The sequence below is a fragment of the Phallusia mammillata genome, chromosome 2, assembly GCF_965637545.1.
Source record: "Phallusia mammillata chromosome 2, kaPhaMamm4.hap1.1, whole genome shotgun sequence".
NCBI lineage: Eukaryota > Metazoa > Chordata > Ascidiacea > Phlebobranchia > Ascidiidae > Phallusia > Phallusia mammillata.
The window spans coordinates 19,776,204-19,801,564 of record NC_137253.1 but is presented as its reverse complement, the minus strand read 5'-3'; the positions used below and the strand labels follow the sequence as shown (position 1 = coordinate 19,801,564).

Here is a 25,361-nt window from a genome sequence, read left to right as displayed (position 1 = left end):
CAATGCAGCCGATCAGGCTTAGCAAACTTTGAATCTACCTTAAAACTAGTTGATTTGGCGTTATTTGACTTGAAACTGTAGCTTACGAAAGGCATAGCGTTTTTAAAATTGTTGTTTACATATTTGGCCTTGATTAAAGTTTTGGGAAGAACATATCAAAACAGTTAATACGGGTGTGTAGGCGAGTTCAACAGAAAGTAACTTATCATGCTAGAATGTGACTTTTTCGTGATTTGCGAGCATGTATACGCCCGGTAAGCGTTGTGTTGCGGTTTACAAATAAAGGAGAGGCAGCTCTATGTTGCTAGGCAACTGACATCGCGCGTCATTCAATCAGATTTTACACTTAAACCCACTTCATCTTGACGTTGGGCGATTCTGTGCTGAACAATATCAAGTGCTAGTTGCAATCATGTACAGAGGGTGAACTATGACACAGTGAGTAATGTTTATAGTAAAAAACGTTGAGTCACCCGAGCTGTTGAACGCGGTAGTGTTTATGCTGTTAAGCAACTGGTCCGACAATATTATTGAAGCAACAACGCCATTCTATAAATTTGCCATAATATGAAGGTTTGTAAATAAATGCGCAACCGAAGAGAAAACATTTAAAATGTTTACAAATGAGCAAATTTCACCCTGGGTTTGATGCTTTCGATTTTAAAACAACACAATCGCGATAAACCGCTGAGATACTGGTCGTAACAGCGGATGTACGATCATTAATTCGTCATGTGACTTTCATATGTATCTTGGGGGGATAATAAGACCCCAATACGTACATGTCAGTTTACTGTAGGTTTATTGAATTCAATAACAGTTTAACAAGCTATATAAGTGGTGTCTGTCGAGTCTGAATCACATTTAGATAAATTTATTGGAAGTTTTAAACAAATGTTTTTCTATATTTTTGACAAACTTAGTCAGTCTATGAAAAGTAGTGAATGCTAATCCAAAGCCATTTTACTGTTCTGACAGTTTAATTGAAGGCATGGATTACCGCGTAATCTCAACAGTAGTTGATTGGTTGATTAACGTCACGTGTCCCCATAGAAGTCAGTAGCTTGCCATCCGATATCTTGATGCGCGACTGTAAAATCGTTCGCTCCCACGCACCGTTGTCTTTGTTTTATGTGACCCGTGAAAACATAAATGAACTTACCGACGTGGTGGTGATGCTATCATAACGACATATTCTACCACAGTATTTGTGTGTAAGGTAAATGTAATGGAAAAGACTAGTTGGTAATTTCACATCTGTGCGAGAAATGTGTTTGCGTCGTGATGAGTGCCTGCTTGGATCAGCATCAAAATCGAGCAAACCCGTGGAAACATCACACGGAAGACAATCACTCAATTGGTGACAGTCAAGAAGGCCTTAAGGGCTCTCCAAAGGAGCGTGGTCCTTCCGAGTCCAGCACCGGCAAGTTGACTGATCCAAGTGATTCGTTTCACAACAATTTACTCTGCAATGGTACGACACACCAGGAAACCACCAGTGGACTTGTGCGGAGTAACGTAGGGTTTTTATCCACGGGACTGGGAGCACATCAAAGTGACCAATGTACTCACGCGAACCGCGCAGCTGAGTCGAGTGTATATGCTTGCAACAAAACTCAAGTGGATGAAATTGGTAACCAAACGCAGCTACAAGCAGCTTTTGCACGCGATATCCAACGCCCTGTAAAATATCCAATTTCAATGAATTTTCGGACAAGGCCAGCCAGCGAAATACTTTCACGCGCTGCACTTGACTACGAGTTTATGGACAGCGAGGTCACAGTGAAGTATGAACGGAAATCGAGCAGTCGCGCGACTCGCACCCAGTCTCGCTTGGGCGACGTTGATGATGCGCAATTGCACAGTGCTAGAAACCCGACGCAGAGCGGGCCTGTGACTTTTGACACTAAGCACAACCCAATATGGAAGGACGACGGCTCTATCGGCGTGACGAAGGCACAGCGCTCATTTTTCTTTCAACCGTACGAGAAGCACTTTGAGACAGGCGGTTATGAAAAAAGTTCTGCCGAGCCGTCACTGAACACTTGTGCACTCACATGCGTGGAACCAACAGCTTTAGCGACCACAAATACTCGATTAGATTTGGTAGAGCAGCGAAGCATTGTAAAACTTGCTCACGACTCATTTGAAAAAAATGACGAAGAGTTGAAGAAAAACAGCAAAACAAGAAGCTACGAAGCTGCTACCTCTCGCAAGGCCGATGGTGGGTGTCATTCCTCAGCAAATGACGTAACAAGGCGAATTTCAAGCCGAGAATCTCATTCAGAGTCGGAACGCGTGTCGCCTCGTGTAAATGACAGTCATTCAAGTCGAGAGCTGAGGAGACAGGGCGCGTTAACCAAATTAGTTGAGTGCCATCAGTATTGCTGCGTGGATGGTGACACAGTTGGAAGTGAGAAAATACACTCTTGCAATGCATCCAGTTGTCGGTCGTCAATCCAGCTCGGATTCAACGGAAACATTTTAAAACCTGGAATAGTCTGCCGCGAACAAGCTCTGTGCAAAGAATCGTCACCTGTGCGGAATGTCCTCGCGGATGAAATTGAACTTGCGGCAACCAAACCAACAGAAGAACAAAACGTCGAGGCAAATGCAAAAGCGGTAAACCGAAAAAGACTGTGTCGTTCGCTGTCAAATTTTAACGGCCAAGGCTTGCTAATTCTCCCGCAAACTTCCACAAACGAAACATACCCAGCCCAGCTGCAACAAAACGCAGCAATGAGCAACAACAAGTCTCGCATTGCGAAGCTAATTACAGGACATATCCGCTCGTCACAGGTAAATTGGTACTTTAGATGTTTTGAATTTTTGCTTTGAGGCTTAAAGATTTCTGTGAACTTTATTGTCGCACCTGTGCTGTTGCGCTGCCAGTTAAATAGTAACTATGTGGTTATAAAATAGTCAATATTGGTTTAATTTGTGTAACAGAACGATGTTGTCAGTGCTGAAAACTCACCAAAGCATAAAAAGATGACGAAAAGGAATATAAATGGCGATTCGCTAAACGGATTACGTAAAGCCAAAAGTGTTTCTGATGCGATTTCCGAGTTACGAGACGATAAGACAAGTCCGGTGATTGGAAATCCGGGAACAAAACACCACAGAAAAAACACAACTCCTGTGGCGGGGAACAAACAGCGGACTACAAACGCTACCGAGGAAACTCCGACAAACATTACAGCGAGTAGAAAGACACCAAAGCTGCCTAAAGCCCTGTTTCCGTTCATGCGGAAAAATCGAAAACGCCAAAACAGCACTGCGGCAACGCAAAGACAACCATTAAAAGCACGCGGATTGGAGAACGAAACTGAATTTGAAACTACAAATAACGACGGAAACAAAACTCAAATAAGTTATGCCGAAAATAGTGAACCAACACACCGAGATTCTAATGTCGCAACTGTGGGGTTCCGAAAAATTAAGGCGAGTACATCTGGGTCATGCATGTGCATTTTGTTGGGGTTTCTGTTGAAGCGTTTGTTAAATATTAACAAACTTTGGGGTCGTCTCCTATGCAAACGTGTTACCAAATCTATTTTTCCGAAACTTCAAATTGTGTGGATTTGTCTCACTCGAATCCTTGTCAAAACGTCACCTTGTGGTAAACTTCCTTCAATTACCGTTTTAGTGGAAGATTGTTGTCCCTAATTTTGATTCACGGCGATTTGGATGGAATTTTATCTCGGGTCATTATAAAAATTGATCACGCAAGTGAACCTTGCCCGAGGGTGTGTGCCAAATGTTTAGGCGCCTGGTATGGATAATTTGCCACCCACACTATGTTTGTAAGTTGAAAGCCGACACAAGTTTGGGCAGTTAAAAACCTAGGACGTGTATTTCCCATTTTTATAAGCTCTTTACAGCTGTTAGCTGTCAAATCACCTTCAGCTATGTTTGATTGTCGATTGTTTACGTCTGGCAAAGGTGTCGTAAAGGTAGTTTCAATTCAATCGTGTCCGCCGCGTAATGCGAACGAGAGTGGGCGCTTGTTCTCAGGTCAGAATCCGACGTTATACGACTTGATGTTTATAACCTCCGACACTTGTTTGCTTTTGTCCGGGGGTCGCGTTGACCTGGCCGGAACACGATAAGGTAACTTCATCGCCTTTTTGTGCCGACCCGCGTGACTTCGCTGTCCCGCAACAAACTCAACGCATTGTATCATCCAGGCACTGCGCTCAGTTTTAAACTGTGGCGAAACAAAGACTGAAAGCTTGGATACATTGCTCTGGTATCGTTCTACCCGTGCTGTCACAGCGGCAAAACACAGCTATATATAAAATGGTACTTTCGTGCTTCCCGAATATTAGGATGACCTCGAATAGGTTTATGGTTACCATGCCTCTCTAGAGACCCTGTATGTTTTTGTACACGATATCAATTCATCAATAAATGTTGATTTACCCTGCTCCATCAGGTCAACACGACGCCAGCTCGTCGGAACATCCATGCAGATTACGCAAGCCGCGTGACTCGGGTGAGACGGAAATCATCCTCAACTGACAAGGAAGGTGGGACCAAAATACTTTCAGTAAATCTTAACATTATAACATTAAGAATTTAGTTGACAAAAGTCCACTTGTCATAACCATAAAAACAAACTGAAAGTTTTGCGCAGACAAATCGTGGGATTAAAACTGCAGCAAAATATCGTAACGGAAACCAAACCCATTTCTTAAAATGATATCGTGTCGTGTTTACTAGTTCCGCTCAATTGACCTATCGTGACTTTCAAATTGTCAAACATTCGAATATTGGGCATTTAGGTATCTTTTGCCCAACGATATACACCTCCAGGACAGCACCCTTTTTAAAATTCTGCGTGGCAATTTTGCGGGTTGAAGCGTCTGTCGCCTGGTGTTTTGTTGTTATAGTCAAGAGCAGCTGTAGTCCGCACCGTCATTAAACCGCCACCTACGTAGAACAGGTCCCAGTCGAGTATTTTCGGTTGCGGTTAGCCGTCTTAAAAGCACATTACTCAAACTGTTAAAAGTGCACCTTCATTCCTGTGCTGGCCACAAAGTGCGCAAGCGTTTTGCAAACAAATAAGCAATCATTCCATGCATATTTTAGCTGACTGGTAACGTGGGGAGAGGGACTAACGTTCTGAAATCCAAGATCTTGAATAATTGAAATATATACGAGTGTTTTTAGTACATTAAATGAACACGATTTCTTTAAGCCTCCGCAAACAACCCGGATTCCTCTTCGACTGATCGATGCGAGGGAGTGATAATGAGAAACAAAACCCGCCAATCTGAAGCTTTTACCAGTCATCAGACAAACGTGAGGCCGAGGAGACGGAATAAAAACCGCCTCAGCATGGAGCTTTCGTCCACACCTGACTGTTTACAATCCAACGGATTTACCAGAACGAAACGCCCATCATCGTTTGCCGCATCTACAGGCGACCAACTTTGGCTCGAAAGCAACATGGTTTGCGCGAAATCGGATGCCCATATTAGGCAACCTCCTTCCGATTTAACACCAACGGGCCAGCAAAAAGATAGTTTGGAACAAATAGAAACCAACAACTTGCAAGCAAAGCTGAGAAACCACAGCGTGGCTGTTTGTCAGAAAATGCGAGATGATTCCCCCATACAAGACAAAGACACACACAGGTAAACTACGCTAAAGTTTAAGTGTACAAATTTCGAAATTCGTAAAATTACCTAAATGTAGCACTCGTTTCGAAAAAGTAGCGCTTTGTTAATTGTTTTCCAACAATAACAGCATTAATTTGTGTTTACGCCAGGTTAGTGTTTATTATTCCATCATTTAAATGTGAAATGGGAATAAACATAATGTGATTATGAAAGAAGGCTCTCGTACCACTATTGGTACGTACTACAGTTTGGAAGCCGGTGTTTTAAATAGAAGAATTTGGCACATACGTCTGCTTTTGTGTCTGCTAAAAAATGGCCTAAATAAATAATGTGAACTATCACTTTAGATGCTCGTTGAACTTGGACTACTTGCGCAGTGGAAGCTTAACGGATCGTCTGACGTTCATTGCTTCTCTTCCGGGTCCAGAGACCACATTGGGTAGTAAAAGTATAAGTAGCAGTTTGACTGGAATCAGTACTCCCCATTCCACGTTGCTCACCACGGGCGGTTACGGCTCGATTCCTCGCTTTAGCCTGTCCTCCAGCTTTGCATCAGTATTCGGAGATGAATTAAAACAAATCCAAAACTTAGAAAGTACTGTTGATGTTCCAACTGCGACTGATACACCCAGTCCCGAACCTTCGCTAGATCCCCAAGTTCAACCATCCAAGATGAGTTTGCGATTACGGCGAACCCAATCTTTGTGTCGGGACCGTTTAACTTTGAAAATTTACGAAACTAACCGTAGATCGGTTTCACCGTCATTTGAAAGCACGAACTTTGGGCCATCGTCAACCCAAGGACAAAACGACGGTGACAGTAACCCAAGACAACTTGAACGACGTTTTCAGTCCCTGCGTGATTTTTCTACTTTGCGCAGTCAGCCTATAAAACCAACCACACCAAAACCAAGGAAAATGAGTTCTGGTAGCAGCTGTACCTCCCTTAACCGATTCAACTTTCAACTTTCGCAACAGAATTTAGCAAACAACGTACAACCAAGCTGCCCAGAAAATAGCACGACAGGTATGAAGATAATTGGTCACATAATCAGAGTGTACAACTTTATCGTGTATAGATTGTGATAAATATATCGTCTGTCTCAGGTGGTCTAGCTATAAATGTCAACATTTGTTTGCCTCTTGCGCTTGTTTGCGCAAATAATAGTGGTGACATTTTACGACCGTAGTTATATTTTCCGCATGATTGCTCAACCGTAACATGATATGCCAAGCCATTTGTTCACATGTTGTCGTCTCTGCTCACACCACCTGACACAAATGTTTTCCAGTTACTGGCGAACCTTTACGCGAGTTTGGCGAGATGTTGCCCAAAGCTTCGGCCAAGAATGCTTCCATCAGACGAAGAATGTCCCTTCAGTTTTTAAGGTCGATGAACCCTGACGACGCGAAGACAGTCAGTCCTACTGCCACTGCCAAGGTTTTTATAATTCAAAATATTAAACATTACATGTTAAAACAACGCTTGGTAATGAAGAAAAAGCACATTTAGGGAAAGAGCAAAACCTACTAAACTACTAAAACAGCGATAAAGCACGTTGCTCGTGATTTCCATTACATTTTTGGAGCAGCGAACAAACAACAGGCAAAGGGAATTTACTAAGTTTGATGTGAAAATAGCGGCATTTAAACTTGTGTAGTGAGGATTTTTTTTCCTGATACGGCACACCGCGCACTTGAGTATACTTGAACCGCATACATCTACTCACGACGGTGTTGGCTGGATAGATTGATTCAAACCTACATCATTGATTTTATCACCCAGCTCTTTGCCAGTTTAGAGTGGAACACTTGTTATTTGCATTGTGCTATACGTTATTGGCTTAACACCGATCTTTGCACCTCGCAGATCGTAAACGGATGGAAACGCCACTCATTAGCGGAGCTGGATATTGAAAAAGCAAAAGTGGCCATGGCAAAGTGGAGTGTTGCTAACAATGGTTCATCAAACGGAAATCAAAACAACAGGCGACGCATTCGTCCCCTATCTGAGGTTCAAAACTTGAGGTAATATTACCAGCGTTTTGTTTTTGTATCGAACGCGTGGAATACATTTGAAATCATTGCACTATCTTTCATTTATAGATGGGAAGTTCATGCCATACCTGAGCACAACGAACTGGCTTCACCCAAATCCCCTCAATCAACAGATGTTGTCAACCGTCCGCAAAGTTTACATCTGAAGAGCTACCGCACAGGAGCGCCATCGGGCGGCAGTTATTCTGTCGTTTGTAAAGGTTGTAACACGCAGCGAACTCAGGGGACGGTCGGCAAACAATATGAAGCACCGCTAAATATTTTGGGTTCAAGCTTCAGCGAAGAAAACCTTTCGTTAAACGATGACGTAAGTGCCACTGTTTCCAAATATTATCCACACATCAGAGTTGCAAGCGGGCCTCAAATTCGGGCCCGCACTCGTTTTTTTTTAAAGCCCGTTTGGGCCCGAAAGTTTACTTGACATGTCTACATGAAAGCCTTTAGAAAGTACGGCTGTACAGAACATACTAATAAAGACGTACGCAATTGACAATAATAGACAATGGTTTAAACACGACGTTTTAAAGTTGTTGCGCTTTAGGTCATGTAGAGCAACTAGCTTTAGCTGGGAATTTTATTTTTTTAATCAGCGGACATAGAAGTAAAGTCATGCCTGAATCAAGTCTTTTTTGTTTCGTAACCGACTGAAAAGCCCGACCCGACTTAAAACTCTGTCACTCATGTTGAAAATCGTGTTCAGCAACAGTGTTTTTTCTTAACTTGTTTTTTTCGTTTGACTTACATGTGATAGTGAAAATGACAGATAAATTAATGCCGTCTTGTTAAAGAACTGGATATTTTGGGTTGTAACTATAAATTGGAACTTTTTGTTTTACAGGAAATGTTGCCGAAGGTAGCACAACCACAACGATCTTTCTCCGTGATCGGGGGACTAAACACTTTGCCGCCAAGCCTCATGAGATTTTATCCCGCCAAGGTAAGAATTTTTCAAACTAACATGTCCTAATAAACTTACAAGAGGGTAAACTAAGGACTTGCTTTGTATTTGTTTCAGTATTATGCCGAAATAACTTGCCCATGCCGAACTTCCGGTTATTCAAATTCTCGGAACACCGGCCACCTCACGCCATTCGGTCACGGCCTTCACACTTACTTTAAAGTTCGTGAAAGCACCATGTCCGGTAAGAGTAAACTTAAAATGTACTTTACAATTGCCTCGTATCTAACGATATGAATAAAGCTGATTGAATGTACAAGTGCTGCATCATGATTAAAAGGGTACATGGTGTTCGCACCTTTGCATTTGATCGCTGTTTATATCTCTGCGAACCAATTTAAACACCATTGTGACGCAATGCAACGCATTGTTCAAATTCAAATGAGAGCTATGCAGTCACTGCTTTCCACCCGATGCTTTTGGTCGTCATTCATTCCACGAGGTTATATTAAAAGGTGAATACAGTCGACAAAGGCACGAAAGCACAATAGGGTATTTCAGTTTGCATAAAGCCGTAAAAGTTGCAGTAAACAGTAAGCAGGAGAGTGTTTGGTTATGCAATGACTTAGTTCCGAGATGTTTGAAGTACTATTTATAACATGAAGCAGATTGGATTTTCTTACGTCGTGTTGTGTGTGTAGCAGCTGAGTAATGTACCGAGGATGTTTGGATGACGTATATGGGTGCGTCAGCTACCGAGGCACGGGAATCGCTGTTTGTTTGTGCCTTTTATTCATTTCTATGCATCGAGATTTAATTCCAAAAAACAATGCGTTTCCATCGCACTTTTTTGTAACGATTTTCCCGGGCAACAAAATTATGAAAGGTTCATCAAACTTTTTTCCTGAAAAAATGGATTTTTCCTAGAAGCTCCCGTGATACCGTTGTTAAATAGAGTCGTCTATTTTAGTCCTTAAACACGTTACAACATAGATTACTAACTTCCTGCGATATATATACAAACAAAATCGTCACTGCATATTCCTATTGCATGATGTAACATACCAATTTATAGTGTTTTTAAGGCATTTATTGATCACAACCTTATACGAGTCTGTGAATATTTATAACATATGATAACATATTAATGCGAAAATATTACCACCACGCATGTAATTTTGGGTTTATGAAAACAGCGTGGCAGTTTTGCGTTGCCACGGCGTCAAATGCACTATTGCATTATTTATGTCGTTTATGCGGAATCGATGTGGTCTGCTTTTCAATGTTGTGCATTACTTTTTGTCAGGTGAGCATGTGGTAGCAGTCGGTTGTCTTTCAGCAGCATTGTTGTGGTTAGTGCAAGTTTGGTTTTAATATTTCGTTTTAATGTAAAAATGTGGGATACTTCCAACACAAGCGATGGTATTTTTCACGCATAACGTAATTGCAAAAATAGATACGTAAAACATATTAATTAAAATATGACATTTGTCTTGGTATGACGCAGTTACGCGCTTTCTACGCAGAAAAGTCCCAACCTCGCAAAATTCTTTATAATATTGAGTAATGTTTAAGGCGAGTCCTAAATATATCTTTTTTCAAAATGTTTGTATTGCGAAAAACGTGAAACGACAGTCAATGCGTCTGTGCGCTGATATCGGCGCTGCCAATGCAGGAGAACTGGCAGGCTTGTGTCTTATGTCACGCCGCACACTGCCACTGACGCATTTTGTCGATTTCACGCGAAGAGCAAAATCACGATGGGTCAAAATTCGGCGCGATTCCCAACAAGATATTAGTTGATCGCGTGGCAGCAAGAGGTGGCAATCTTCTTCCCAAGCGGTGCTTGAAAATCTCTGCGCGGCTCAAACTGATGATTCATACTTTGTTGTCGCAGCGAGAGCGCTGTTCATAACAGCATCACCTTTCTTTATGCGTCAATCCTAAGCGTTGGCATCAGTCACAGTATCAGTTTTTTTTTGCAGTCGTGATACATAAACGTTGAATAGGTGGTTTGTAAAGGTAAACGAGACAGGTGTTGAAAACAAGATGCAACGGTTTCTGCTTTCTGTTGGCAATGGATACGCGAACAAATTGATACGAAAACATTCGTTGAAGCGCGCGGCAAGGAGCGCACCAAACTCTCCCAACAGTGTTGGGGTTCAAGGAGAAAATGCGTTTGAGTACATAAAGAAGACTTCCAGTGAGATTGAGGTGTCGCCACGCAGTCCGGTGATGACACGAATGAGATCAAGTTTCCGCAGACTCAAAAGGTCGAAAAGTGCAAAACGGGCAACCAAACGTAAGCAGTAATTTTTTTTTAATTGCAAAATTTTCAACTATCATTTCCCTGCGATTGGTTGATATTGTTTATTTGATTGTTTGTCCTTTTTTCTCGTTAGTAAGTCTGATCAAATGAACAGTTCGTGCACAATTTTATGTTTGTCAAGTTAGTTCGAGTGTTTGTCACACAAAACTTGTCGTCATTTATTTTTTATGTTCAAAATGCTTTCTATAAAAACATTGTTGGTTGCGTGTTAATCGGTTTTAACTCCCAAGTATGTCGCAATAGTTTAATGGCACAAAATTATACCTCGACGCAATGCGTGGCCTTTCGATCATACTTACAACATGCCAAGACTGTCACGACATTCCATGGATCAATTTCTCAGAAGTTTTAAACCTCTAGGTCTGTTTTGAGACTTAACGTCATGTGATTTGCAGAAATTATATTAAAGCGTTTTAATCGTCTCTAGAAAATGGTAATTCCCTCACCATAAGACGTCTAGGGCAATAGAAGCAAACCTCGTGATTGTTCTTACGTTTATGACGGCAGTGGACATTAAAAGCGGTTTTATGGAACTCTATAGCAAAAAGACAATATAAGTTTTGTGCCTTCGTTTTGTATACGAAGCGAGTAAATGTTGTTGTAACGCGGGAAGGCACTTAACTCAATCACACATTATCAGGTGCAAAGTGCCGCCTGAAGCAAACTTGAAAAACATGTTAGCGACGTATCAAACACATCGCAATTATAGAGGCCAAAAAGGCGTATTGTCTCTTGTCGTCCGTTTACGCTTGAAAAATACCAAAAACTTTCATTGACGCACCCTTGAACGTATGGTTCAAATTGATAGTTTGACAAACAGAACGTGTTGGAGATTTTGCCTGTAAAATAAGTTTGCTTGTTTTTTAACTTATTTGTATTATCAGGACAAAAACATTATGATTATCGGTCTGTTAAAACGCGACCAGTTGGTGTCAATTGGTCTAAATTATTTCCAATTTTATGCCTAGTTGAGATATGCTTACTTTGTCACATTTCGTTGTACCAACTGGTACAAATCCCGTGGTTTAGTGAAGCCAACATGCTGATTGTTATCGTTACATTCTTTGTTGGGGAATTGTCTATGTGTGGTCGTTTTTAGCGAACTCGTTAAACTTTAGGAGGTGTTTTAAAATGTAAATCTTCAGGTATTAATTGCCTTCGGTGCATGTGTTGCACTTTGACCCTTCGGTCTAGACTGCACTGCAGTAACACGTGTAATCGGTGATAAGGCGGCGCGATTGTGCGGTGGTCATCTGTAGAACCGATGCCATAAAACAAACGAGGAAGCTGAAAAGCACCCCGCAGCAATCGATAATTGCTTGCCGCTGCGCTTGCACTGGACGCACTTGTCAAGGAAAAAGGCGTTTGCATTTGTCCAATCGATACGATCTGCATCGCGATTTAGAGTCGCTAAAGTTGGTTCAAACAGGTTCGTTGTGTGTAAGTGATCAATTTACGAGCTCGTGCCTGAGATTAGTTACTCTCATCTCACTGTTGGGGAGGCATTTTATATGTTGTGTTCATCTGTTAGTTAGCAATTGTGCGCTATAGAGCAGTAGTTGCAAGTCTGTTTGTAAGTATAGGGTATGTTGCAGTTATGTGAAGTGCGAAATGTTTAAGTTTCTTTTGGATTTCAGTTGATTGTGTTTATGGCTCAAAGCTCTTTGCCAACTTATTAAATGACTGAAATGAACGACAACATCTCAAACAAGTTACTGACAATCTTTTGAAATAAAAGGAAATTTATTACAATGTCGCTTGCGACAAACTTGGAGCAAGTTCCTGAAGAAACCAGCAGACCAGACAAAAAGGAATTGTCTTTTAACAAAAGAATTTCTTCGCAATCAATATTTCGTGCTTTCGGCAAGCGCAGTCGTTTTCGTTTGCGCAGTTCAGCGGGAAGCGCCGTCAAATCGGGGGTCTCGACATCATTTGTTTCTTCCAACGATGGCAGTTTTATGAGCCAAGTTTATAGTCCGCGACGGGAGTTGCTTTCTTCCGCCGGTTTGCCGATTGGCAGCTACCACGGCGTTATTTCCCGAGACATGACAATACGACGCAGTTTTGAGGTTAAGCGGGACAACAAGGCCGTTGCTAGCCGATACACACCGCAATGCTCAAGAGCGAATCACGATCTGTCGCTGAATATTGTTCGTGATAGAATTAAATCTTCCAATGTTTACACGGAAGGCCTGGTTAGCGACAACGAAGAGGACGATGTTTTTGATACAGATTCGTTCAGGCCACTTAATAAGCCTTTGACGCGCAGCCATACGCATCCTAAGCAGAAAACAAAATCAATCTCTAGTGGCTGTAAGTTAATTCAGGTTGTCATAGTTGTGAGATAGGCCTCTACAGTGGTGCACTATTGTTTCGCAAGGCAATCAAACCCTTCCTATATTGACCTAACGGTATCTGACTGGCGTTTCCTGAGCGGATGTTTTGTGTTTCTCAGGCATTTCAAACGAGTCCGGATATGGCACAATGACAAGAAAAGGTGGAGTTTATGCAAGAACAGCAGAAGATGAAGACGTCTTCCTGCATGCAAACTCCACACAGGTTAGACGGGGTTTCGTTTCGTATTATATATATGCCTACTTGTCAACTGTATTAGATACATTGTAAACCGTAATCCCTTTCAGAACACTCTTCTATTTCTTTCATTACCGACATCAATAAAATCGGATTTGTTAGGATTAAGTAGAATTAGTCTGAACGAATTTAAATCGTTTGTTTCCTTATCAACTTGCATAATTCACAGCGCGACGAGCAGGGTTCCAACATTACAAATGAAGACGTTCTGTACGTCGAGGCCCTGTGGGATCACGTGACCATGGACAACGAAGAGTTGGGTTTCAAAGTAGGTGACGTGATTCGCGTCATAGACATGACGAACTCTGATTGGTGGTGGGGTGAACTGGAATCCAACGAGGGCTGGTTTCCTGCAACATTCGTCAGAGTGAGTTGACTAAGTATAGCATATTTGCATGTTCGTTGTCTAATTGTATTAAACCTGTGGCGTTTGCGACATGGCTGTAAAAAGACGTATGAGTTGATTTGCTTCAAATTGTGTTTTTAAACGATGTATCTGTGTTTTAAATGTATATTTTCTGTATAAAACTCAGTAGTTATTAACGTCACTGTTTGCGAAATAGATTTTGGTGAACCAACATCTTCACGAAGATGTGGAAGGCATCGAAATCATCGTAACGCCTTCACCAAATGTCCCAAATGATGTGTCGCCTGACTCGGTCACCCGCAGTCGATCGTCGAGCGATTTGTGTCAGTGCACAGAGCGAAGATCAAACTCTTCAATTCACTGTTCGGTATGTGGACGTCCTCTGCGAGAAGCACACGAAACGCCGAAATCCCGCTCGACCAAAACGCCTCCAAAGTTTCAAGAGCCCGCTGCACCCCTGACAGTCAATACCCGAAAACAATCTCTGTGTAGGGAAACTATACGCACAAACGTCATCGAAGAAATTGTGAACTCCGAGAAGGTGTTTGTTGGTCACCTGAAAGACGTCGTCCAGGTAAACTGAGCACAAATGTTGTGGCGAAATCAAGCACTACCAAGTTATGAGCGACCTGCCTGTAACGCATTAAAAAAACAATTTCATAGTCCAGTGTTACTTGGACTCGCAACGTAACCACATTCAAACTTTTAGGGATACTTGACACGATGCAAAAACCGATCAGACATGTTCAGCGACGAACAGATTTCAACCCTATTTGGCAACATCGAACAAATATATTATTTCCAAAGAGATTTCTGCAATAAGTTGGAGAATGCTGTCAACAGATCATGCGTTTCATCGTCAGAAATTGGAAACATTTTTATTGAGCACGTAAGCAAAAACATTCAATGTCGACAAGGCAATCAATTTTACTGGGACCATTGCACAGACCTGTTACGTTTCTAAGCACAACAGTGTTTAAGGGTTGCCAAACTTTTATGTTTCAAACGGGAAAATAAGATATGTTTTCAAAAGGAAAATAAGATCTTTTGAGAAGAGTGGACATGGTGACATTTAATAACCGTGATTTACGTATTTAATTACAGAGGGATGGATTTGCAATTTACTCCGAATATTGCAACAACCACCCCCAAGCTCTGGCTCTTCTCTCTCAACTTCTTGCACAAAAGAAGTACATGCACTTTTTCGAAGCATGTCGCCTATTTCAGCGCATGATTGAAATTTCTCTCGACGGATTTTTGTTGACTCCTGTTCAAAAAATATGCAAATACCCCCTCCAGGTTAGTACCCAAATCCGCTTTTAAAAACATCATGTTTTGCAATGTTTTTTTGTAACGTCAAAAGTATTGTTTACTCTAGCTGTTTTAACTCAAACAAACCTCTTTGCAGTTGGCTGAGTTACTCAAATACACGTCAACCGAGCATCCCGACAACGAACCCGTCCAATCAGCACTCGAAGCCATGAAAGGAGTTGCACGGATGATTAATGAGCGTAAGCGTCATATGGAAAATATCAAGAAAATTTCACTCTGGCAGTCATCGATACTTAATTGGCAGGTAAGAAAGTAATATGCAAGAAGAACTTATTCATTCTTACTGATAACATTAATCAGCATGCATGATATAATCCTTTGTTATCATTGTATTTTGTAACCAAAGTGTCCGGCTATACATACAAAAATGTAAATGATTGTAATTTTAGGAAGAAGACGTTCTGGAACGAAGCAGTGAGTTGGTACAATCTGGTGAGATGTACACACTCTCACAAACCAAAGGGAAACCTAAATGGAGGATGGCCTTTCTGTTTGATCATCAAATGATTTTTTGCAAAAAGGTAACTGTTTAGGGCCTACTTTGTATTTAAACCCAAATCATAAATTATAACTCGAAAACAACAAAATTATCATTTATCTTTGCTCATCGTGAGTTATCATCGACCAAATCCGCTACTTGCCCAACGTTCTTTTAAACTTGTAATTTTAACACATGTGCTATGTTTTAAGGACATTTTAAGACGTGATCTTCTTTACTATAAATCCCGACTGGATCTCGACACATGTGAAATTGCATCACTGGAGACGGAATCGCCAAGAAACAGTTCTATCTCCGCCAACGACTCAATTTCAGGGGTTGGGCCGTTTCAAAGAGGCTGGAAAATTGTTGACACTGTCACGTCAGAAACTGCTACAATTTACTGCAAAAATGAAGAAGATTTTGAAAAATGGACGAAAGCGTTTAAAATGGAACGAAAACTGTAAGTGCGCCTGTCAAAAGGTTCTTTTGTAGAATTTCTACTTAAGTATGTTCATTCTTTACTTTTGTTGTCACTTAGTTCTGCATTGAAACGAAACGGCATGTCAAAAGCTGAAGAATATTTAGCGAAAGATCTTGTCCAAAAGTCCGCATTTTCTCGCCGACCCAAAGGTAAATACTTTCTCTGTACTGTTTAGGCATAAAAGACTTTGGTTTGTAACCCGATGAAACCTTTATTTAGCATCATCATCGGTTCGTCAACCAGTTTCATACCGTTATCGTGTGAAAATGGCACAAGGAGTTGATATGAATTCAAAACAAAAAAACATTTCTGTGCCATCCGAGAAGTCGGCGGGATTTTTCAGCAACATGGCTGGCAAACTTACGCCGTTCCGGCGCACCACCACGCGGGAAAGCAGTTTTGTTTTCTGAACTGTATCTGACGTCACACGCCAGTGACACAAATTGATCCAGGACCAAGAATGCTGCACTTTGGTGGTGTACCTGCTTGCCAATCCACTGTTAAACACAATAGCGTTGACTGCTGTTGTATTGTGTACGATTACTCGTATTACACTGTCGCAATCCTAGATGGGTCTTAAAATATCAACAAAACGGCTCGCGTAACTTTTAACGAAAGTTACTGTAAGTATGAATAATGTATCCACCACGTGTCATACACAGTGGGTGTTATATATTTAGTATCTTTCTTACTTATTTTATTTTCCACTGTGTTACCTCACGTAATCGCGTTCCAACTCGTGAGCGTTTGTTGTCTGTACGTTTTACCATTTCTTTTTTGACAGCAAGGGCAAGGTGACGGTTTGGCTCACCTGCAGTGATTTGTGTTTGCCCCTATGTTGCTGTTGCCGCTTTCTTATTTTAATAAATCTGATCCAAGGTTATACTTTGTTCACACCAGAAAAACAATATTTGTGGAAACATATTTATTGCAACAGATGTTATGCATAGAATCACAAAGAAAAATTAAGGTTTTACAATAATAAAGGCATAGTTAAGCAACTGTTCACACAAATATGGTTTCAAAACACAGTAAACTTTGCAGGAGAACGACAGTGTGGTGCATAATTTGCAAATTCTACAATGATAAAATGTGATTGAGGCATAACTACAAAAATATCAAAACAATCATCTTATATCTTCCATTATAACCGTGCTCTCAAAATCGTCATTATAATTTCCTGTTCGAAAACTTTCAAGCATATTAGAACTGCCATTTAAAATGACTGTATTGTCATTTTTTGAGTAATGGTACAAAAAAATGACAATTGTAACAAAAATGCCAATGATATTCATTGTAATCCAAATTCCAAGAAACTGTGCTTTGGTCATATGCCATAAAGTTTTGTGTGTGTTTGAATAAACATGGCTGTAATCAGTTGTTACAGCCCAAACACCCTGACACCATGCCCTGCTAAATGCCCATGCTCCATTTACGGTGTATGCAATGATTCGAGTTCCATAACTCAAAGTTTCCTGATGAACATCACTACTCAATAGATTGAAGTAGTCAATTCCGTATCGAGATGCATTCGGAAAAGCTTGGCGGTACACCACATTAAAATTAGGTGCAAGTTTGTTAACAACTTCTTGGTTTTCACTATAAAACCAGAATACTTGATCCTGATTAATAGATGTGTTCAGTAAGGTTTTAACAGTAATATTAATAGTACTTTCACGAAACGGATGTCCACTTGGTGGTAGAAACAAATCAAATATAATGTTGGTATTGTACTTCCTCGCCAGTTCTGCAAACTGTGACAAAGACGGAATTTTTTGCTGCTTGATGATTTGTCTTTCTGTTTCTGTCAGATGATGGTTGTTCAAAAATGGATTGTTTTTCAGAAACCATTTTCCTGCATTTAGTGACTGCAACTCACTCCATGAAAAACTTGATGGGTGATCATTCATCCTGTCAGGAAACACATCCCTAACATCTGTGGTTCTTAACAAGCTGGGATCATGCATGAGAAAAGGAATACCATCCAATGACAAATGCACGTCAGACTCAAAACCAGTGACATTATATTCAGCAGCCTTTTCAAAGGCAAGCAATGTATTTTCTGGGCGAAGTGGTGCAACACCGCGATGGGCAAACAAAAGTGGTTTGGGATGCATTGATACATTACTTCCTATACATGGTGAATAGAACCACAGTGGAATAACACAAATAAATACAAGCACAAAAGAATAAAAAGTAATTATTGTAAGTTTCACAGCATTTTTTTGCACATGTTTAAGAACTACTGCTATATACCATGAAAATGCCACCCAAACAAACAAAGCACAGAGTTGCAAAAATGGCCCAGTTATTTGAAATGAAACTTGTATTAATCCCCACTCATATGACCAGAACATTTCAATCAAAACCAATGCAGCGATAACAACAACTAAAACAATAAAGATCATAATAATGTGAAAAACATGTAGATGCAAATACTGGTTTAACAGCAGCCGAGTCAAACCTGATGCAAAAACTGTAAGAGCATATGTCAGTAGCAGAATAGTAAAACAAAGAAGAAAAAGGTACCAATGAAACCAAGACTTTAATTCCTCAAAGAAGAAAATGTTTGCTGAATCATAATCATTACTTATTATGCTCCAACAATACAACCATGCCACACCAGCAAGAACAATTAAGCCATACATTCCAAACAATATTTTGTCTATAACAGTACTCCTTCTTTCATCAATATTTTTGATTGTACAAGGATAAAACCCTGTCCAATAACTCAAACGTTTAGAGTTCATTGTTCCTTATTGTCTGTGCACAAATATAAAGAATTACAATGAAATTCTTAAAAGTTAATGAAATGGACAACATTAACATAAAAGACGTAAATCATATTAACAACCCCTAGGACAGTGTTTCTTAACCTTCTTCTCTGCTTGCAAAACTCAAATATTGCATCACAATCAACATAGACAGGCATTTATTAGCGAACAATAACAAAGGCATTAATACTTTCAGACATGTCTGTGATGTAACAAACGGCCTTTGGATTTTTATCCGTCTGGTAAAACTAGGTGAAATTAATCTAACATGTTGTTGCGAAAAAAAATGCAGTAAATTTACTTTCAACAGTTAATTCAAAGCCGGATTCGACCCAGAGGACCGAGTTTGGTTACTCCTGACTTACATGATTTCCCTCTAAATGCGTTAAATTTCCCACCGGTTAAGAACCACTGCCCTAGGACATCATGTACAAACAGGAAGACATTTTTATATGAATAGGTAATTTTGCACTGTAGCTATTCCAGATTGGAAAGAATGGCCTGCAGCGGAGGAAATCCCTATAATATTAGGCTTTTGACATGATATCTGCGCAGTAAAATGTTGTCCGTGTAACTTAGAACAGCTTGAATAGGTAACTCCAATAAATTTTCGGTAAATTTAAAATGTTATTTTTATGTTGCACAATGAAGTTCTATGTCGTCACAAGCCTAATTTCGAAATAATCCACGTAGGTCGGTCAAGCGCATCGGAACTTCCAATCGTCACGCTGAAAATAACATTTCTAATTCGCTAGCGTAGTTGTCAAAAAGTACATTTTATCAGTATTTTAGGACGTTGGTTAGGTTATGACATTAAAGTGACTGCCGGGTAGGAAAGTTTCATAAAAAAATGTTTTCTGTTTGACAGACAATTACCGAGAATTAAGAGCAGTTCGGAATTCACAAATTAAAATGTTTGAGTCGTTATGAAAATTTGTAGAGTTTGGCAGAGCATCTGCGTGCTTAATAGAGCAAAACTGTGGATTCGTTGTGTTGATTCTTGTTGTTCTTTTTGTTAGATAGTTTTGCAGGCGTTACATACCAGTTGCGTCAATGGCCAAATCCACCTGACAATCAAAAATTAATCAATCCGCGCATATCTGCGCAGAAAATTGTCCGCGCAATTGTTTTGACGAAAAAATATGACCACGCAAAACAAAAACTTTCCAATCTGGTAGCCATTGAACGAACGGAAATGTTATACCTTTGAAAACTTATTGTAACGAGTTAAAATTCATTTCCCGTCGTTCTATGAAATGCTTTTGCACACGAAAATGCAAACGCAAAAAAAAAATGCAAAAATTGTCAAACAAACTTGATTCATTTGTGTTAATGTTTGGTATTTATTTTAGGAATAAAAGGAAGCTTCATTTTTAGTAGTAAGAAGGACATATGATAGCTCCTGGTTAAGAATGTTGTAAATGCCTGGAAGTTGCCTTTGACACTGGCAAATCCCCAAGAAAAGGTATAATCAAGAAAAGCTACACTCTCAAAACACGTTTTTAAAACATTGCCGATAAAAAAAATCAAGCCCCAAAGGGAGATCTAAGATGTAATTAAAGCGTTATTTTTATCACAAACCCTCACGCATCTTAAAGCCATACCTGTCAACATTTTTATCATTTTTTTTAACAGATCGCGTATTTTAGTGGACCCCGTTTCATTTTATGATTTCTAAACATAGTGACAGCATCGTATTTGTGGGGGAGATAAAAACACTTTACGTCGCTAAAGAGCGGTAGCCCAAAAGTACGGAAGAAATCCAAGAAAACCAGTCGCATACACTACAAACGTACTTTCTGTCAATTCGCAGACGCGTTAAGTTAAGACTACCGCGTCTACTCTGCTGAAAAGTATGTTTGCTTACAGTAGCACTTTGATTGTGTGGACTTTGCTTTGGGGTTTAGGTAAGTGTGTTTATTCATTATTGTTGTTGGCAAATTTCAACAAAATTTTGTAACATATATTGTGCGTATTATTTAGAATCTTCCTCGGGTGTCTTTTTTGATGACTTGTTTGGTTTACCCGGAAAGAAAGACGATAACTCGGTAACTTTGACTGGATCACAGTTGGAGCAAATCTTCAAAAGCTGTTATTCGTGCCATGGAACGACCATAAGTGCTGTCACTTCTTCGTGTTGGGAAGTAGTGGACGAAACACACACAAGATTCGTGTCTCTAACGCCGTGTTTCGGACCGTGTTCGGTAAATAGCCCACTGTTTTTGTTATTGTATTTTCTTGCCTTGTAAAACAATATCCACATTCCACACAATGCATCAAATTCCTGTGTTGCTGACAACGTTATTAGTAACAAGGTTTAATTTATCTGTTAGCTGTTCCTTATCACGCTAAACATAAGTTAACGTTCTGCTAAAGTAATTCAGCATATATGTAGGCTAACTAGATATTTAAAAAAAATGGTTTTAAGTAAACCACTTGTCAATTAGGTTGTGGTAGTCATAAACAATAAAAGTGGTCGAGCGTAATTTGACTCGTGCACATCACATTCATATTAATGCAATTCACTGCCATGTGTACGTATTATAGACCACAGTTCTTAACCACACTACAATCGGCTTGGTTGAGTTCACTCGCCGATGTGAACCGGATTGTAACGCCACATGCTACCATACCGACCAGAACACACATCTATGCAAATACTGCTGTAACGGAGACAAGTAAGTCCCCTATCATATTATTATAATATTTTCCATCTTTGAATGTGTTAATGTGTTGTGTTCTTTCAGATGCAACGACATACTTCCCAATCACGTGCCCGAAAGACACGAGACTTCGAACAGCGCAAGCAGTCGAAATTTGCGAAAGTGGATTACAGGAGTGTTGGCAAATCCACGCCACCATGCCGCCGATCCATCAAATAAGGTAAGAAAATAGAGTTTCCAAACTTTCAACACATTGTCATTGTACGAACTATATGCAGGTGGCGGCAAGAAAGTTTATTGCTAAAATGCTTCTTGACTTTGGGATTGTTTCGGAGTTGAACACTTTTAAGATTTGGCAAGTTCATCAGGAAGATCGAGCCCCAATTAATTTTCAGTCGGTAAATTTATTCGGAAAATTTGTTTTCCCTTTAGTAAATGTTCCACGTTTTGGGAAATAGAGATGGGAGGTGGAAATCGTTGCAACAATGGCAACAGAACAGGGAATGATTCCCAGAATCAATTTACCAGGATTTATTAAATGTTCTTAACAAAGTTAATGTATTTGTAAAGTAAATAAATAAAGTTAATGTATTTAAGTACATCAAAACCGTGGTCCGAGGTTACAACGTCATTGCTATGATTCGAGGAGTCAACTACGGTAACATGCTAGACAGAATAGTTGTATTGATTGCCCACTATGATACGGATACAGACGGTACTCCAGGTGTAAACGATAATGGATCGGGAGTGTCAGCTTTACTGGAGATTGCCAGGCTGCTTACGCGAAATGAAAGTTGCACAAGGTACAAGGATTGTCGGCGCGTTTCATGTAATTTTTTATCTCCTTATCAGACTTCTTATATCAGACTACTTCTTCGTTTGGACCTTAAACTCGCCATTGAAACATTTTAACGAGTTTTGTTTTTCTTTCTAAATTAAAAAGTAGAAAATTTGAAAATCTTTGAGGTTGTGTAGCATTTACTATTTGGTAAGCATCGGTGTCAAACGAAGTACACTCTCTATTTTGTCTGTTTGTTTGTTTTTCAGTTTTACATGAAAGACTGATGTTTATTTAGTACATTTCTAATAAAAGCTATAAGTCCCTCTATCTTTACCTTATTCGATAACACAATGACTAACAAACATTTGTCATTGACAGGAACTACAGTGTTGTATTGGTTGCCACCGACTTCAAGGAGGAAGGGAACTTTGCCGACGGTTTATCAGGAAGTGGATACACAAACTGTTATATCGGTGAACAGTTTGATGGACTTGCTGGATCAGCTCACTTTCTATGCGGATGGCTGCTTCCCCATCTTCGTCGCACTGGATCCCGCCTACAGCTTGCTGTGAATCTTGATTCTCTGCTGAATTTCGATTCAAGGTAAAATCCCGTTAGTATTGCTCTAGAAAAGTTAAACCACATCAATCCTACTAAAACAATGCAGCTCGTCATCGCAATCTATGCCTAATTTTCATCAACTACTGAGTACAAATTCCAATGCTGAAATCAATCGGATTCTTCGAAAGTACGAAAATCAGGTATACATTTGCTGCTTAGCAGGATACATAAAAAGTTTTTTTTTTTAAAAAAGAAATGCACGATTGTGTTTTTGCAATTATTCCGCAAGATATCAAGAAGAAAATTTGCCGGCGATTGGGTCTTAGCTTCGTACGTTGACATGGAAACCGCATTCAATCGCGTGTCTTTCTATGCGGATCAGTTAGAGGAGATGTGGACCAACACACAAAACAGCAACACAGAGGCGGGATTTATCAGTCAGCGCTTAACTCCGCAAGGTAAGCACTTTTAAATACACAAGCTACTCGGTAAACATTACATGCCAAACTCGTGTTTGTGCTTTTGATTTAAAAGCCATTTAACAAGCTTTTTGTTTGATGAAAGGCGAGCAACTCGCTCAACATGACGACTGCTTGGTGTTTAGACGTCTACGGAACCCATTACCATGTATTTCACTCACAGATACAGGTAAGTAAAGTCACACCATCAAGTTTTCGAGCTGTCGTATAATTGCTTCATGCTTTCTGACACCGCGACCATTTGCTTGGTGTCAAAACAAGATTTGGTTGCCGAAAGAGAAAAACATTTCTAACATATTTAATGACTTTTGTACCAATCAGCAAGTAAAACATCTCCATAACGTGAGATAACAAATCAATTGATCGATTTTTTTTAAATGCAAAGTTATTTAATTTCGACCAGGCCAACAGAAACAACTACGTATATAGTATTAATAAGGACTATATTCCCAGTAAACAAACTCTGTTATCAGGAGCCTTACGTGGTTACATGCGACGATGTCACAACGCTATGTGCGACGATAAGAGTCACGTGACCGAGGAAAACATTGAATTCCTCTCTCAGGTTCGTATAGCAGTAACGCAAACAAGTCACAAGTCACAAGTCAACGTGTAAGGCACTTGTCTAGATAACAGATACAGTTTGGAGAGTGGTCGAAAACTTAAGTGAGGGAAATTGTAAGATTGAAAGAACCGACGAAAAAGTTGCAACGACAACAGCTCTTCCCGAGGTTTCAACCACAAGTCCCGTAGAAATGTGCGATCAACCAATACTACAGGTAAAACGTTTATTGCCAATGTAAAAACAAGATGTTTAAACATTGTTTCAGTTTATGATCAAAGTTATCTCGTCTATTAAGACATGCTTGTTCATGTAAAGTAAAGAGATCTTTCAGAAAAACAAACGCTTTTAAAATGTAAAGTTACCATTTCATGTTTTAATCAAAGTTTGAACCATTTATTAGCATTACTAATCGGTTGGCAATTTATCATTGAACTTATTTAGTCAAAATTGATCAACTTTGTAGCCGTTTTAAATTTTCACTGCGCTTTTTTGAACAGGGTTCTACGGGTGGATCAATCAACACAACAACAACCACAACAGCCACATGTCGAATTACGTCTCTTTCACTTGAATTGTGTAACACTCGGGTATCAGGGCCTTGGGCGCATCTGAATGGAAAATCAGCTTGGCGACCAAAGAAAGGAAGAAAATCCAGCAACCTCCAACACTGGTGACAGTTGTTAAAAGTGTCATGTTTCAAAACACTTTCACAGAATAGTTGTGACAAAACAAGCATACATTTTGCATGACGAAACACAACATAACGATTTTTGCCCAATGTTTAGGTTAAAAGTGGACCTCGGGAGGACGTTTAACGTGACTGGAATCAGTGTGCGAGGCTCACAAGGATTCGGGTACATTCGATCCTTCATGATTTCTTTTAGCGACAACAACAGAGACTGGTGGTGGCATGATCCCACTAACCCCGAGTGGGGTGGGGGGCGTCGTAGAACGGAGATTCGCGGAAATTCAAACGGCAGATCAGTAGTTAAACGAGTGATCAACCCCACCATTGTTTCACGTTACATTCGAATTCACCCGCAAAGATGGAGACGTCGTATTGCTCTTCGACTGGAAATCTATGGATGTCTTTCGTAAACAGCAATGAATACTTTTTTAATCGGATACAAGTTTGAATCTCGCTTTTTGTGTTCATTTACTTTACATAACGTTTGTATATTTCAGCAAAGATGTACAAAACAATTATCGACTTGTATTTCTGTTTACCGCGACTCTTTGTTTTACGCAAGACATGTTTGCTGCACTATTAAAAAATATTTGTACATCTTAAAACTTATTATAAGTCTGATTTAAATAAAAAAGGAAATGGTTTTATGACAGATTGTAGAATAGCAAAAAATTTTTGCCAAAAA

General features: G+C 40.0%; 3 protein-coding genes across 3 annotated transcripts; 2 read left to right on the top strand and 1 right to left on the bottom strand.

Annotated features, from left to right (window-relative positions):
- Nucleotides 1-1,174: 1,174 nt before the first annotated feature.
- Nucleotides 1,175-17,048, top strand: LOC145215401 (uncharacterized). Its single transcript, XM_080084098.1, has 20 exons — nt 1,175-2,799; nt 2,950-3,444; nt 4,439-4,532; nt 5,204-5,642; nt 5,975-6,654; nt 6,920-7,068; nt 7,498-7,655; nt 7,734-7,992; nt 8,524-8,622; nt 8,701-8,827; nt 13,368-13,471; nt 13,674-13,871; nt 14,068-14,445; nt 14,581-14,760; nt 14,976-15,170; nt 15,280-15,447; nt 15,593-15,724; nt 15,894-16,144; nt 16,223-16,314; nt 16,385-17,048. Exons 1-20 carry the CDS (start codon nt 1,285-1,287, stop codon nt 16,573-16,575), a joined length of 5,904 nt encoding a protein of 1,967 aa, XP_079940224.1. The 5' UTR covers nt 1,175-1,284; the 3' UTR covers nt 16,576-17,048.
- A 27-nt stretch (nt 17,049-17,075) lies between these two features.
- LOC145215403 (glycerophosphodiester phosphodiesterase domain-containing protein 5-like) lies at nt 17,076-19,627 on the bottom strand. The gene has a single exon (XM_080084101.1). It carries the CDS (start codon nt 18,913-18,915, stop codon nt 17,293-17,295), a length of 1,623 nt encoding a protein of 540 aa, XP_079940227.1. The 5' UTR covers nt 18,916-19,627; the 3' UTR covers nt 17,076-17,292.
- A 955-nt stretch (nt 19,628-20,582) lies between these two features.
- LOC145213525 (uncharacterized) lies at nt 20,583-25,323 on the top strand. Its single transcript, XM_080081837.1, has 14 exons — nt 20,583-20,846; nt 20,923-21,143; nt 21,487-21,617; nt 21,687-21,822; nt 21,881-22,000; nt 22,200-22,405; nt 22,762-22,986; nt 23,051-23,144; nt 23,234-23,402; nt 23,509-23,592; nt 23,897-23,988; nt 24,053-24,202; nt 24,486-24,658; nt 24,774-25,323. The coding sequence occupies exons 1-14, from the start codon at nt 20,795-20,797 to the stop codon at nt 25,084-25,086; spliced, it is 2,166 nt and encodes a 721-aa protein (XP_079937963.1). The 5' UTR covers nt 20,583-20,794; the 3' UTR covers nt 25,087-25,323.
- Nucleotides 25,324-25,361: the final 38 nt, after the last annotated feature.